Source organism: Dermacentor andersoni, chromosome 8, assembly GCF_023375885.2.
Source record: "Dermacentor andersoni chromosome 8, qqDerAnde1_hic_scaffold, whole genome shotgun sequence".
NCBI classification, from domain to species: domain Eukaryota; kingdom Metazoa; phylum Arthropoda; class Arachnida; order Ixodida; family Ixodidae; genus Dermacentor; species Dermacentor andersoni.
In genome coordinates this window covers 17958216-17974506 of record NC_092821.1, presented here as the reverse complement: position 1 = coordinate 17974506, position 16291 = coordinate 17958216, and the positions used below count along the sequence as shown (strand labels likewise).

General features: G+C 45.8%; 1 protein-coding gene across 4 annotated transcripts in view; it reads left to right on the top strand.

Moving 5' to 3' along the window:
• The window catches only part of LOC126526634 (uncharacterized), a 627639-nt gene that overhangs the window by 542034 nt on the left and 69314 nt on the right, over positions 1-16291 (top strand). For all 4 annotated transcript variants that reach the window (XM_072289589.1, XM_072289588.1, XM_072289587.1 and 1 more), the window contains one exon: positions 6734-6940. In XM_072289589.1, coding sequence (XP_072145690.1) covers positions 6734-6940 — 207 coding nt within the window. The remainder of the gene's footprint in view (positions 1-6733; positions 6941-16291) is intronic.

The following is a 16291-nucleotide window of genomic DNA, read 5'->3' as shown; positions in this document are numbered from 1 at the left end:
CTGCACAAGCAAAATTCCTTCCCTGCATTCTCCCATACTGGACCTCGAGGATCGCGTGACGCATACGTTTTTGTCACTTTTTTTTTTCACTGCTATGCACTTCTGTGACAACATCGCGCGCGAGCTGTTCTGTCGTTCATGCAGCGCACAAATATTCCACGCTATGTGCAAGGAAACCGTACTAGTGGCATAATTCAGTGCTATGCTAATACTGAGGCAGAACAAGTGGATCGCAGGGAATGATCACGCACTGGAACACAGTAGAACATGGCACAGTTTCGGTACCTGCGCACGTGACTGCACGACCGTGGGAACAAGCAGACAAAGCGGAAGTACATTTCTCTTGCTTCGGTGCGAAGTAAAGCAAAAAACACACAAACATTCCGTTCGTGTGTTTTATTATTTCTCTAAACTTCAATTCGTCAATTCAAGCAACAGAACACACAAATAACAGATGGTGCCTTCAATAATTCTCAGTCACGTGTCGCCACGAGCTCCGTCACACTGCAGACACGACTACGTAGGTGCAGGGACGGGAGTATATCATCCTCCGGCTTGGAGCGCGGGGGCTGCGAGAACGAAAAACGGCGTTCGGTTTGAAATTTCGTATCTTTCCGCGGCACATGGCAATGAAATGCTTTGCAGACACAATTGTTATCACACACTGTATGCTCTGTGATTGTCAGCTCAAAATGGCCAGACCTGGTGAGGGGCACTTTAAGCAAGAAAATTTATCACACTGATTTTTCCAACAAAGTCAAAAGTTGCCTGCATCCATCGTCTACTTACAGCGAAAAAAGTTTCCAGTTCATCCTGACTCAGAAAATGTCGAATGACCCGATCGAGGCAATGTTTGGCTTTCTGCGCCGCATTGCCGGGTACAATGACATGCTAGATGTAAGGAGTGCAGCATGTGTCCTGGAAAAGATGCTGAAGACCAGAATCGTGTCAGCTTCAAGTGGAAGCAATGTTAAGAGCTTGACCACGTTCTCATCGCAGCATCTTATTCTTATTGAACAGGAATTGCATGGTGCGACAAGCACCTTTGATGAGGTCCTGAACATGACAGCGCAGGGGTTAAAAAACTGCCTTTCAGCGCGACCATTTGTCTCCACCCCTCAGATCGCCAGCGTGGCCATGATTGGCAGATACATTGTGCGTGCGGCGAGTGAGCACATTCCCTGTGCAGGCCGTATAGCATTCCTACGGCGAGCAAAAAGCAGCACTCATAAGCACAGGCCCATCGCTCATCGAGACTGTTGTGGCCTATTTTATCAATCTCGGGAACTGCTGAATCTGCTCATAGGTCTTCGGAGATTCGTGGAATGTGTGCTTCCTCATTGGAGGCCCGTCGCGAAGCCCTTGAACTTTACACACAGAGGATTGTGCAAGAGCCCATGAGCCTACCAGTGATGAGCTGTGGAAACACCGACACTGACCACCGCAAAGAGCTGCTGCTGCTTCTAAGTTCCAGGAAGTTTATCAGGCCGCTTTTTAAAAATTTTGCTCAAGGAGTGGCTGACAGGAATGCTGCCGCCAAACTGCTTGAAAGGAAACCCCCTGTCAGGAAAAGTTCTCAAGTTATAGTAGAAATTTCTGCAAGGAAATGATTGTCGCGATCTTGTCGTGGATCCCTGAAGCATAATTTGTGAGTAATGGAAACAAAGCCTCCTGACTGCTGAAATACCTCTTCTCTACCTTTGCCTCCTCCTTTCCCTACTTTCCTTTTTCCTCCACAGTTGGCATGTCGATGAAGTGCAATACTTCAAAACAGCTGAAGCAGGGTGCTTTGATCATGTTCTGCAGCAAAGGTGAAGTGGACGAGTCGATGAACAGCGCTGAGCTGGCTGCCTGCGGGATGTAGTCATTGGACAGTGGTGTGGAGACTTTTGATGAATCGTAGTCTTCATTGTCGAAGAGTAACGAGCAGGGATGTTTGAGGAGACAGCTGCTTGAGCATAATGTCAGCATTCCTCTCATGACTGACTTCATTGTGGCTAAAGACGAGTATGTCATCCATGAGCTTGATGACTCCTGTTAGTCCGATCAAGATTTCGGACTTGCACTTTCCCCAGTATTTTGGTGTTGATGTTATGCCGATCGAATGGGAGACTTGTGACGCGCAAAATGCCCAGTTGGCAACATGAATGTCGTCAGCTCTAGGCATGGCGGGGAGAGGGGGATTTTGGTGGGAGCCTGAATATGCATTGTCTTCAAACAACTGTTGCCTCACCTAGCTGTTAACATGCCCTTTTCTTTCCCTGCGCCAGTACATACTTCAGTGTGTTCCATTTACATAACAAAATTTCTTCGTTCTTAAATCAAATATGTCTTGTTTGGTTCTTTTTAAAGTTTTTTGTGTTAATTCATAGCAGTGCCTTAACACAAAATAACGTAACAGTACTGAGAGCGTGTTCGACGCGTCGAAGGTGCCTGTTGACTTCGTGTCCCATTCATGTTCAGTCAGAAAGAAAGGTATTTAATGTGTAAGATTCAAAAAATATACTTGCTAAGGTGTGCCTCACAGTCTTCTCGGCAATGGTGAACTCAAGGAGCCTGCCCGCCCAGAGCTGCGGCCACCATGGTTGTGGCAACCACTACTTCAGACCGGCTCAGCAATGCTAAAGCTGATCGAAAATAAAAGGAATCAGCAGAAATTTTGAGCATACCTTTCTTCACCGTTCATTTTTTTAACACTAACAAATCCTGACAAAATTTTAACTTTTGGAAAGCTGCCAAATTAATGTAATGCTCAAAACTTCACAACTCATTGCACGACATTGTCGAAAGATGGCCGAATGCTTATAAAAATGCTAGAAACGAGTTGCATCAATGGAAACCATAAATGTTCTGTTATGTCCGAATACACACAAAAATTAAAGTAAGCATGTCATATCATTTGCATTAGAATATTTCTAATAGCTTCAAAGAAAAATTTTGTGACGAAGCAGGCGTGTGCTCTTCGTCACGCCTCTAGTGCATGTTACAAGCAACCGCCTGCACAACGTGTCGCCAGATGCACCGCTGCACCGACACAGTGTTGCCAACAGCATCACTCTGGCTCCAGCAGTACAGTTGGGAGCACGACTACGGGGCGATCTGCTCGCATTTTGTGTAGGCAAACCTCTAATGGCAAAACAAGCGACGTCCAAGGCATAATGTTGTTTAGAGGAGGCATTGGTCAGTGCTACACAGATACCGAGGCTGACACAAGTGGATCACAGAGCATGACCACAGGCTGGAACAGGCTAGAAAATTATATAGTTTCATTGTGTTTACTTGCAACTGAACGATGTGGGAATAAGCGGACGAAACAGAAATACAGTCGAACCTACTTATAACAATATTGGTTCAAGTGCCACAAAAAATCCATTGTTATAACCGGGTTCCACGAAAAAGGGGAATGGCATAGCGGTTCCGAGAAAAATATAATGGCGCGAAGGTCAGTTCTCCTCCCCGCCACCTTCCTCCTTCTGCCTTCTGATTGTGTTGACTCGATCAACTGTTTAACTCTGCTTCCTGCGCGCTTCAATCGCATGTTAAGAAGCCGCGACGGTCGGCGTTCAAGAACGGCACTGGTATAACAACTGCAAAGAGTCAAGAGCGGCAAATGACATACGAGCTCCACCGAGGCATCCTTTTGGTGGCCCCAAGAGGCGCCTTTTAAAATATGCGGGAAGGCTGCTATGGCAACATCTCAGCTTGAGAAATCCAGAAGAAATCCTGGAGAGAGATCGCCACAAGCATCTCGCCATATACCTCCCCACTGGCTTGCTTGAAAAAACCGCATGTCCGTCAGCCTTGCTCGCTTTATGCGAAGTTTGCCGACACCCTTCTCCAAGGCATTTAGGTGCCCCATGTAGGGAAGCGGAAGGTCCCTCGCAAAAACAGGCTCATGAGGGACTGAATCATATGCAGGACCTCCTGCGGGGACAATGTTGACGCAGCCTGCCCTACTCTGTCATCGCTGCCGTCGGTATCTGATGCAAGCGTGTTTGCGACGATCGCCTCATCGGTTAGAAGCACTTTGTTTCCAAATTTATAGCAGTGTGCCTTCTTTTCACCGGCAATGTCGTGCATTGCGGATGATCAGTGGGCTGATCAGCCATCTTCCGTTTCAGTGGCATGTCAAACTAGGCTGAGAAACAATGTGGCCAGGAATGACTTCAATGCAACGAACAAAGACAAGCATGAGCGACTTAATCCGTTAGCAGAATTGCGCAGAATAAGGGCCAGAGATTAAAGGACCAACTGTGAGGGCCGAGCGAGCAATCTGGGAGCAGTGCCGGCAGCATTGTCAGCGCATTTGGCACGGTCCAGTCGTGTTTCGGAGGGTTGCGCAGCGCAGATCTATGGGCACAGTTCATTCGTGTTCGGAGGGGTGGAAATGTGACGGAAGAAATGTGCACGACGCTGGTGTGCATCTCTCATGGAGAGAAGCTCTGGGCGGCTTGCATTTCATCTTTCCTTCTTTCTTTTGAAGGATTTCGCATTACATTACCTTTTGGTATGGACGCCCAGCAGCCATACTTCATCGTTATAAATGATAATGCGCCATGAGGACATTGAAGTAAGCAGGTTATTTCCCCATAGAAAACTTACAAAAGTTTATGGTGCAGCTGCTTTTTGTTGTTATAACCAATATATTGTTGAAACCGGTATAGTTATAAAAAGGGTTCGACTGTACATCTCTCTTGCTGTGGTGCAAAGTAAAACAAACAGCAGACATTCGATGTGCATGTTATATTATTTCTCTAAACTTTAATTCGTCTCTTGAGACAACAGATTACACAAATAACACATGTTGCCTTGAATAATTCTTGAAGGGTCACATGTCACTATGAGCAACATCACAGCATACACATGTACGTAGGCGCTTTTGTTGATATAAGTCATCCCCTCATCTTGGAGCGCAGGCCCGTGAGGAGAAGAGCAAACGGTGTTTAGTTCAAAATTTTAGCTGTTTCCGCGGTGTGTAGTGATGTAATTTTAGCATCCTTGATTATGAGTCCGCATTGTATGCACTGTGCTTGTCAGCTCAAAATGGCCGGACCTCGAGGGGCCCTTTAATGCGAAAGTGGGGGAAAATTGGGTGGGGGAACAGGTGACTGGCAACTATGTCATGAACTCTAGAATTAGAAGATGAGAGATGCGGCAGACTTCATGGAAATAAATGGCCTCTGAGTTATGAATACCTTCTTCTGGAAGCGGAATAACAGGAAGTGGGCCTGGAAAAGTCGTAATGGGGACACAAGAAATGAAATAGATATTATACTTTGCGCCAACCTTGGCATAGTGCAAGTTGTAGAAGTGTGAGGTCGAGTAAATAGTAGTGATCATAGGTTAGAGAGGTCTAGGATTGTTCTCAATTTGAAAAGAGAAAGACCAAATTAGTTGGGAGGGAGCAGGCCAGCCAACCTAGACACAGTCAGGTTAGAATTAGATGAGAAGACGGGGGTAATTGGAGATCACTGGGACAGGCTGCTCATTGAACAATGGCACATACCGAGTACCACATACCCAGTGACCCTACTTAGCATCAAAGAAGTTTGTTGAATAGCAACACATGCCCATTCTTACATGCTGAGCGACCGAAGTTGGGCCGGCAGTTAGTTTTGAACCCAGTTCCCAGGGACAGCACAGCGACCAAATGCTCTACCCATTTGATCATATTCTACACACAAACCCAAGTTGACAGGAAAGAGGTTATGTGCCGTCATACATACATACGTACAGACCTACCGCTAAATGGGTAAAGTTCTTAAAGAATGCTGTTGAATTGAAAATGAACTTTGGACCAGCAATGTAATGTGTAGGGCAGGTAACCGACGGCCTATCAGGGTTACTGAATTGTTATCAATCGAACTGACATGCAATCCTGGGCAGCAGACAGGTAGTGTGAGGACATAGAAAATTTGCAAGCACGGGATGGTATTGTCACGTAGTAGTGACGGTGAGGAAAACAGCAATACTAAAAATGAGGAAACTAGCATTTTATTGGGTCAACTTGTGCCCTCAGAAAACATGTTATACTCAGAGAACAGTGACAGTGGCAAACACAATCCGCGATCAGTGAATATCTGAACAGCGGGTGAAGCACGTCGGCTTTTATCGATCAGTTGTCCAATGTTCCAGAGTAGCCGCTGGGACCCGCGTGCCTTTCCACAAAGTTCTACACCATTTGTGTTGTGCATACATGCACTCAGCTTACGCAAGGTTCAGCGACAACAGAAAGCAGATAGAAGCATCGATAACATTTTGAAAACTTCCGATACATGTAGACGCGTCCTGCGCTGAGCGATAACACTTTGTAGACGGTAAAAGCGCTCACCCGTAAAAGATAAACGAGGTCATGTGTCAGTATCATCTGGCACAAGGCATGGTGTGACAGGAGATCCTACAGTTGACATTAAATATGCTGATATCAATGACCTTAGGATGGTGCAGTAAGTTCTAATTAGTTGGACTACACCAATAGCTTTAAAATGCATGAGATGAAAAATTGTCTGAAATATGTTCCGCTGTCATAAGCCTTTCACAAAAGGAGGTTGCCCTGCTTTCGAGTATCCAATGTGGATTGTCCTTTGTAGCCCTTTAGGAATACTGAACCGGAAGGGTTATTTTGTGTTCCTCGGCTATGCATCGTGAAGTGCTCCTGTATTTATTCTATTGTATTTACCTCTTGTTCTTGATGCTGTAACATGACTGCAATTGCCTCACTTATTTTCTGCAGGCTTCTCAAATGCGATGAGCCTAGCTGAAAGCATCACTGCCAAAACGGCATGCCATGCCCCTTCAAAGATCGGTGGTCAGTTCGAGGTTGGCATGCAGTGCAGCTTGTCTCTCGCTGACAAGTCTGTTGGGTGCTCGTTCAAACCAGGGAGTGAGTCTAGGAGCGTGCAGACTATGGAGGCTGTGGAGCAGTTAAGCTCCACCTCAGGTGGGCAATGACCGGCACTTTTTTTTACATTTGCCTGCTTATACGAGTGTGGTAAATGACTAAGTCTGCCTAGCTTGGCACGACTTGCTCAAGTGTGTGTGATGTTCTGTCGCTGAGGATAAATTAGCAGGTATTTTATTGTTGCCTGCATAGTGATTGAGACCAAAGGCAAAAATACTGCCCTTTTGAGCACATTGAAGTACCTTAGATGGCAGAGCTTAATCCAGAGCCCTCTTGTCCTGGTGTTGTGGCCCTTACATTGGTCCACGATAATGTTACACCCAGTGAGTCTTTTAGTTATGTATAGATCGGTGTATGAGTGTAAGAACATGAATATAGACCAATGGAGAATGTAAGTTGACCTCTGGAATTGATGTGAATAAAATTGAAACATAATGCAGTCAACTATAAAACATAACTTGTTTTATCAATATGCTCATTCATTGAGAGAGCTGAATATGGCACGGGAACTGTAAGGATTCTTGTCCTGGGACAGGTTTTGGTGACGACATCCCAGAGCACATCATTGGCGATGACTAAGCGGGCCTAGTTGTGTGCAACACTGCCCTCAGGAAATGAGCAGCATGCACTGGGCTCCTGAGGTGCACGCCAGCAATCGCTTCAGACGACCTGTACGCATCTTGAGGTGAATGCTGGCTATGCGCTGGTTTTGGTCCTCTCCCGTCGATAGCAGCTTCGGGTTTTTTTTTCCATGTTTACAGACTGCAGTGGCCGACGGGACCTCTTTTGTACCAACAGTTTGTCCCAGCGGACACTTATTCTTCCTCAGCACTCTTGTTACAATATGCTATCCACCTTTGCTGATGCGAAAAGTGAAGCGTTTTCCCTTTGATAAATGAGGCACTAATGAGCAATTCAAATGCCTTTGCAATGAATTGAATCTGCTGTCATCAGGAGAACTCGTCCACGGTGCTCACTAGTGAATTCCATCACAGTGTCTTCAATTTCACTGTCAACGGGGTAGCCGTTGCACAACAAAACTTCCAGTGAAAATCGGCAGTTGCTCTCTATTTTCTATTCATGTGAACCATACGGTACACTGCCACAATCTTGCTTTGCGCTTCCACCCATTTTATCACATTGTTTTCAAATGCATTTATAAAGTCCTGACATGTTATTTTTGCACAACTCGTGTTTGGACAAAGTTTGCCAATTTGGCATGTTTGCCACAATAATGACAAAAACTATGATCCTTTCTCCACTTTGACAACTGCAGACAAGAAAAATTTATTTTGTTTCACAGTATACTACATGACAGACACAGGAAGATCGTGCTAGTTATTTTGCGACAACTCACCGAAACCCAACCTGTCCTTGGTAATTCAGGTGCGTGCAGTTGCAGCGTAAGATTAGCAGAATGGTTTACAACATATTTAATAACAGAAAGTCGAATTCGAATATGTTTTTTTTTACAGCATAATAATGATACAGTCGCCGACTGATTTTTTTGGACACCCTATTTTCTGGGCCAGCGGGAATACTTTAACTTTGCAATATTATTGCCAATTTGCTCCATATAGTTATGTATAATAATAACGAAAATTTTGAATGTTTCGAACTGCTCTCGTTTAATATTTCTGAATTTTTCTCACAATCGCAAGTTTGACACTACCGAAAATGCAAACAACATCGCTGTCATTTTGTTTTTCTGCAGCCTCAAAGCAGCGTTGCACACATCTCGCATGCCAATTCAGAGCTACCATTTCAGGTACAGCCTCAATAGGCACCGCTTGATGCACTCTCCCACGTGCCTTTGTGCTCTCATTGCTGTCGGCACTCGTCAGTCGCATATGGCCAGTGGTACTCATTGTATCGCCACTCATGTGCATTGTGGTTTTCTTCAGCTGCATACTGTGATGCTAGGCTTAGCCTCTTCAACAACCGATTGTCTTCCGTGGTTTCATCGCCAGTTGTTAACAATGGTGCCGACACTGGCTTCGTCATCCGCCGCCTTCCGACAAAGGCTTTGAAGTGAGGAAATAATAGCATAGTGACGATGGAAAAGAAGGCCACCATTATCAGGAAAGTGCAAAGGGGCTTGTTGCAATCACACGTCGCAAAAGAATTAGAACTCTTGAAGGAGACAATATCAGTCTACATAAACAAGGTAAAGATTTTGGAAGCCGCTGAGAAATCTTCCCGATCTCGACAGAAGAATGTCAGCCACAGTGCCCACCCAAAACTTGAAGCTATTCTAATGTGACTGAAAGCCATGATCGCCATGCAAGTGCTGGTGTCCGGTGATGTTTTAAATCAAAAGGCAGAAGCCGTAGCGCTTCATATGAACATTGAGGATTTTCAACTTAGTGATGGCTGGGTCCAAAATGTTAAGGGGCCCCTCACCAGATGTGGCCATTTTGTGTATACAGTGTGTGCTAGCGATCGTGTCTGCTAAGTATTACATCGCTATGTGCCATGGAAAGAGCTGAAATTTCAAACCAAATGCCGTTCGCTCTTCTTCTTGCGAGCTTTGTGCTCCCAGCTGGAGAGTTGACATATTTCTCACAAGTGCGCCTACGTACATTGCACTGCTGTAACGTCACGCATAGTGGCACATGACTCTGTCTGATCTATGGCGAATTCGCCAGAGAAAGGCGCTCAACAAAATGACAGGCCAGTGAGTGAGTTAGTGTGGATACTCAAGCAGGGTGGCTCCGTAGTCGCACCTTGGGTCAAGATCAAGCTAAACACAGCGCATGAGTTGGGGGACAAGGCACAGGAAGGCACCTCAATTCCCACCCCATGCAACGTCCGGGGAACAGATGTCAGTGACCGGCCGAATGCTACAACCCAAGTTAGCCCATGATTCATACACACCTGCCCACTTGCCCTACATTGTGCGAAGGGTGTGGCAGATTCGGAGCCTGTCCAGTGGCCATCATGCTACCACCCTTGATCCTCTCACCACTGCAGCGAGGAGAGCGAACATCACTTGCGAAGCAGTGTTCGGAACCACAAGCATGGGTGCAACATATCGACGACAGAGTCAAGGCCTCCTGACCATTCACAAACACAAAAAGGTCACAAGCTGCTTCAAACACCGTTGCACGAATGACTACGTTACCACTGAAAAAAACCGCTGCTAGCAGCCACCCCAGTTTCGAACAGACTCGCGTGAGCCATAAGGCTCACGTTCATCGACGAGCAGAGATATTTTCCGTGAACTACACCGCAGAGTCCGCTACCGCCGAAGGCACCCAATGACTCAACATTAGACGACTTAAGTTAAATCGAAATTGCTGCGACACAGTCATGATGTACAGCAGATCGTCATGCTGGTGTATCAGCAAACGCCTTCCTGGCGCCTAAGTCAAGAACAAGGACGACATGGACGAACTGCTATTGATGAACTCATCCAAAAAGAAAAAGAAACAAACCCCTCTGTCAACTCTGCGGCTGCTTGGACATTGTCAGGTGATTCCTGGGTTTCCCTTCCAGCCTGGTGGGATACAAGTAGCAACCGTAGTCGCTGCTGCAGCGAGCGTGTTAGCCTGCTGCAGACTCAGAAAGTGACAAAGTGGGCAGGTACAACTTGCACCGATTCGACTGCTGGCAGCTGAAGAACTTCGTAAGGACAGTGTGCTTAAAGGAGTCACCAAGAAAACCTGAACAATGCCAATGACTTCCCCATCCACAGCTAACTGAAGAACATCAAATAGAAGGAGCATTGTCATAATCGACCGACTCGTCGATTTCCTCGCACCTAACAGCGTGTTGTGAACAGAAGAAAGGTGACAGAACCATGCGTACAGGTCAGGCAGTACGAGGTTCCATTTATTGCTTCTAAAACATTGGTGATAATCACTCTGCGGTATTTTAAAAATTTAGATGCTGTTCGTATCGGCTTTTGTTTAAAGGCACATGCTCTGAAAGCATCGGTGTTTCCATTAGAAAAAGCCAAGTGCAACACATGACGAGAGAGAAGGCAAAGCGTGCAGTGTGTGGGGGCTCCCTCAAGGTAGAGGAGGCGCCAGGTGAGAACAGGGAGGAAGTCAAGTCAATCGCCAGACATTGTGATGTCGATGCTAGGCTCAAGAAAATCGAGGATTTCCAGCATGAGCTTGCGAAACAGGTCAAAGAGCTAAAAAATTAGCTAACTATGGAGCACGAAGCATGGAAGGCGGTCGAAAAAAGACCTTAAGCAGCCGAAGAAAAGCTGAACAGGGCGGCCATAGTGAACGAGAATGGATGGATAGATGTATACTATGAGCGTCCTCTTTGGAACTTGATGGTGGGTTGTGCCACCAAGCTCATATATTGCCTCATGACCTACCTATGTTAAAAAAAGAAAAGAAAGGAATGAGAAAAAACACCTTGATGAATTCCCATAACCAAACTTTCTGAACCACTATTGTGAACTTTGTTTCCTTATGCGTCCGTTGTTTGTAGTTTCCCTACTTCCACCAATCTTCCAATCACCTCTTACCAATCTCTATTGCAGACATGTTTCCTTTTCCCCAGCTCTCTCTCAAACAAATAGCTTCAAGGAGGCCAATGGTGCCTAAATCGACTGCTGGGCAGATATCTTCATATTCTTATAAAACATGCTTCGTCGTTTCCTTAGCTTTGGCACAGCAAGCACATGCTTCTTCTTCCTTCTTATATCTCGCTTTATAAGTGCATATTCTAAGGCATCCTGAGCTCACTTCGAAAAGTAATGAGCTTCCCTTTGAGTTATCATAAATTGTTTCTTTCCTAATTTGTTTTTTTTTTAATCTTTAGTAGTTACTCATAGCAGGTTTCCTTTCTATTGCCGCCACCCATGAGGTTATCTCGACTCTCTGACTTTCCGCTTGACGCTCTTTGTTGCCATGTTGCTCACCATACAGGTTGCATACTTGCTGGTAACCTTCCTAGTTCTTTTCCTCCACTGTGAATCAATGTTTTTCCTGTACATATACCTGAACACTCTCTCAGCCCATTTACTTTCTTCCATATTCCTCAGTCGCTCTTCAGAATGAATTTTACTGTGATCTTCCCTCACTTCAAATCTTGTGCAGCCCATATCATCCTATACAGCTTAATTTATAGGCTTCCTGTTGTGGGGATGCGCGACTCTCGCGCGTCCCCTGATATCCTGTTTTCCCCCATCTCCTGCAATCCCGCTTCGCCGCGTGGCCTGCGTGACGCCCGCGGCGGTCGATGTGGTTGAAGCGCAGTGCGGGAGAGGGCGTGAGTGTTGCGCTGCTAATGCCGCCGACAGGCGGGGTTACTTGGGCGCCGGGAGACAAGGCGCTTCGTCTTTCCCGGCGGATCGGCGAACAGCGTGGACGTCCCGCGCGCGCGCCGACCCATGCTTTTGCGAGACCGCCTCGCGTGGCCTGCCTTCGAACGCACCACCGTTCGCGTGACCGTACACGCGAACGACCAGGCGTTGGGATCCAGCATGGGGCGAACATATTCGCTCGCCGTCCAGTCGCTGCGAGTCGGTTTTTAGATTTGTCGCGCGCCCATCGGCATGTTTTGTGGATAGCAACTCGGCAGGCAGGCATTGATCTATGAAAGGTGCAATAAATGCCCTTGTGATTGTTTGCACTACTGTGTTGTCGTTCCTTTGTCCCAAGAGCGCGGAGGAGAATCCCACACTGTGAGTGCCCAATGCGAGACGTCCCGCTGATCTTTGGTTGCCATCGAGTCCTGATTGTACCCCTGATTTCTAGCAAACAACCAAATTTCCAAATGTAAGTCTTCGAACCGTTACATCTTTCCACATAACCCACAGCACCTCGTACCTATTGTATCCCTATCGCGCTCTGTGTTTCATTATGACCGCAATTGTCTTCCCCTGTATTCTTCTTTCTCTGTAGTAGTTCCATATATGATATTCTTCTTTTAGCCATATACCAAGGTATTTATATTCTGTTACCCGAGATATATCTTGGCTCTTTATTGTCACTGTCTGTGCGCTGTTTTCATTGAATGCCATAACACTTGTTTTTTTTACGATAAATTTTAGACCTAGATTCTTGCCGTCCTGTCCACAAATATTAGACAGACGTTGCATATCACTCTGCATGTTAGCTAGCCACACAATGTCATCTGCTAAAACAAACCTGGAAGCTTCTGTTCTACTACATTACCTGCATGTTTGTATAAGAGATTAAACCCAATTTTACTTCCTTCCAGCCTCCTTTCTGTCGTCGCCATACATCATAAACAGCAGTGGAGACAAAGGACACCCCTGCCTCAGACCCTTGTTGATATCAACTTTATCCTCGCTCCTCATCTCTTCCAATTCAACACAAACTGTATCTTCTAGGTAAGCTTTTTTCAAAAGCTGTATACAATCATCACGTAAGCCTTCCTCTTCCAGAATATCTCGCAAAATGTTGCTGTCTGTAAAATGTTGCATGTGCTCCTGTAATGTCTAAAAAAGCTGCATATATTGGTTTACTTTCTACTCTGAATATTTCCATAGACGGAGTAAGGCCAAAAAATCATCATCCAGGTGCCTACCTTTTGTGAAGCCATCCTGATGGTCTCCCAAAATGCCATTATTCTCTGCCCCTTGTTGTAGCTTTAATTTAATTGCCTGCATTGCTAACCGATGTAATGGTCAACGGTCTATATGAGTGAATTCTATCTTTCTGCCTCTTACCACTATAAATTATATTCATTCCAGTTTGTCGCCAACTGTCTGGTATTCGTCTATCCTTCGGACATTTTTCTACTCCTTTCAACAGAGCTTCCTTACTTTTTGGACCTAGTTTATTAATCAGCCTAACGGGAACTTCGTCTAGCCCTGTGGATGTCTGCTTCGGAATTTTCTCTTCGTTTTCCTTGCAGTTGAAATTTGTGAGCACCAGCTGCTTTTCCATCTGGTTCTCTTTCATGCTGTTTCTTTCCTCAAGTAAAATCTCATCATTGCCTTGAAAAGATTCGGTTGTTATATTCAGGATGTAATTTATTGCTGTTTCCTCGTTCAGTTTTACTTCCGTCTTCATCTAGGATATATTGTATTGTTCCAGACATCCTGCCGAATAAGTTTATGTGGTTCGAAAGTTTTCTAGGTGCAGCCTTCTTTTTCTCATGTATTTCTGACAACTAATGTTGACTTTCAGCTTTTATCTTTGCTTGAACCAGTATTTGAGCCATAGAATTTTTCTCCTGGTATATTTCCCATTTTCTGGCTACTTCATCCTGCCTCAACTGTGCTTTTCTTTTATTGCCTGTGCTCTCGGATTGCTTTCTGTTGTTCGACGCTCACTTCTCGGATCTCCCTGTTCCACCAGCTTTTGGGTCTCTTTTTTCCTCTCCAACAAACATGTTGCTTCTCTTTCCGTGTTTCTGTCGTTACTACACTTAGAAGCTCACTATATATCCAGTTTTTGCTTGACCATTTGCGCAATTCTTCCTCGACTCTTGTGACTATATTTGTTACTTGTTCAGTGTTGAAAATTGGGAGTGGCCATTTTATGCTCCTTGCTCTCTTTCGCAACTACATATCCCAGTTTCAATATTCCCGCAGGGGCATCTGCGTCAGCAGGCATTTGGTGTGTTGCGACACCACGTATGCGAACACACGAGGGTTGGACCCTCCCGCATGTAGCTGTGCACGGTTTAGCCATGCTCAGGGAAAGGGGGATCCTGGAGGTTGTGCCGATGCCGGGTGTTCGGGCCTTTAAGGCCCCCTGGCAGAGGCAACACACCTCTTTCGCCTCTGCTTCACATAGACGGCACCCCCGGACTGGCCCACCCGCGGTAAATCGGCAGTCGCCTTTTCCTTTCTCTCACACTTTTTTAACTTTCCTGTCATCTTCTCTCTTCTATTTACTTCCTTTCTCCACGGCGGCAAGGGTTAAGTTTGTGTGGCTATACTACCTTGGGTATTTATGTTTGGTTATAGTGACGGCGTACAGCTGGCGTCGTGCAGGCTTGAACACAACCTCTGCCGCGTCCCCTCGTTGGGCTCCCTGGTGAGCAGTTAGCACTGTTGCCGAACAAATACATTTTCTTATGGCAACACAAACTTCTGTCTATGATCGGTGTCTTAAAAGTTGCCGCACCGTTCCAGTTCTCTTTTCAGAGCAACGCCCAATCATTTCCCAAGTGCTATGTTGTCCACAGCGAAAACAACATACCAGTAAGAAAGTTCTCCCCATTCCTAGTGGCCAAGTGTCTAAAAGACGAAATCGGACCTACGTACAATGTCTCAAAAATGTCTAGCAGGGACTTCCTCCTAGAACTAAATGACAAAGATCAAGTGCGAACGCTCTCGGCACTTACTAGTATTGGCGACGCGACAGGGACAATTTCACCACACAGAACACTAACTACAAGCAGGGGTGTGATATCAGTGGAAGACTTTATTGGCTTGAGCGATGAGGAACTGCTGGAAGGTTTCCAAGAACAAAATGTTACCAAAGTACAAAGAATTGTCATCCTTAGAAATGACCAAGAAATCCCGACAAAACATGTTATGCTTACCTATGGAACAATTGTAATGCCTACCTTGCTGGAAGCAGGGTACGTAATAGTAGATGTCAGACCATATATCCCGAACCCCAGATGTTTCAAGTGCCAAAGGTTCGGACATGCTTCACATGCTTGCCGAGGCCAAACAACCTGTGCTGAATGCAGCTCCAATGATCACCAATCACTTGTTCAATTGCACTTGTTCCCTACATTGCATTAACTGCAAAGGAGACCATCCAGCTTACTCAGTCTTGCCCTTGCTGGAAAAAGGAAAAAGAATTGCACTAACCGTGAAAGAAAAAATCTCGTTTGAAGCCAGAAAGCGACTATCGTACCTTTTGCGACGTTGTTATGCCAATGTGATGAAGGTGGGGGCAGCGTCACAGAGGCCTCAGAAGTCCTCCGAGCCCATGCACAGTGGTCCCATAGTGACCCCTCCTACCCCCGTGGTGGAAGCAACCAGTGCTGCTCCATCATCGTCGAAGGGCCTGCAGACACTAGTTCCGCAGGGCCATAAAATCAAACGAACCACAAGGCCCGAGACACGTGTTTCGGCGCCCAACTCTCGGTCCTCCAGCGCTTCAGAGAGAGTGATGGAGGTCGACCCAAGAACCCCGGTGTCATCGACGCCGAAGGACAAGCGCTCTCTTGAGCACCTAAACAGAGACAAAGTCCCAATAACCACTCTAAATAAGAAAGCGATAACCTAAAGGTTGTCGTTCGTTTGTGTCAGCCTTCTTGAGATCCATCTTACCTAACATCTTTATCTCCTATTCACTCGGAATGCCATTTTTTACCTTTAAATTTTATAATGTCTTTCATTATGAACTTGAATTGCACAGGTGCCTTACATAACTTAGGTGACATCAAAGACCTGTTATTTAACTTCTCTCCTGTAACCTTATGCTTACAGGA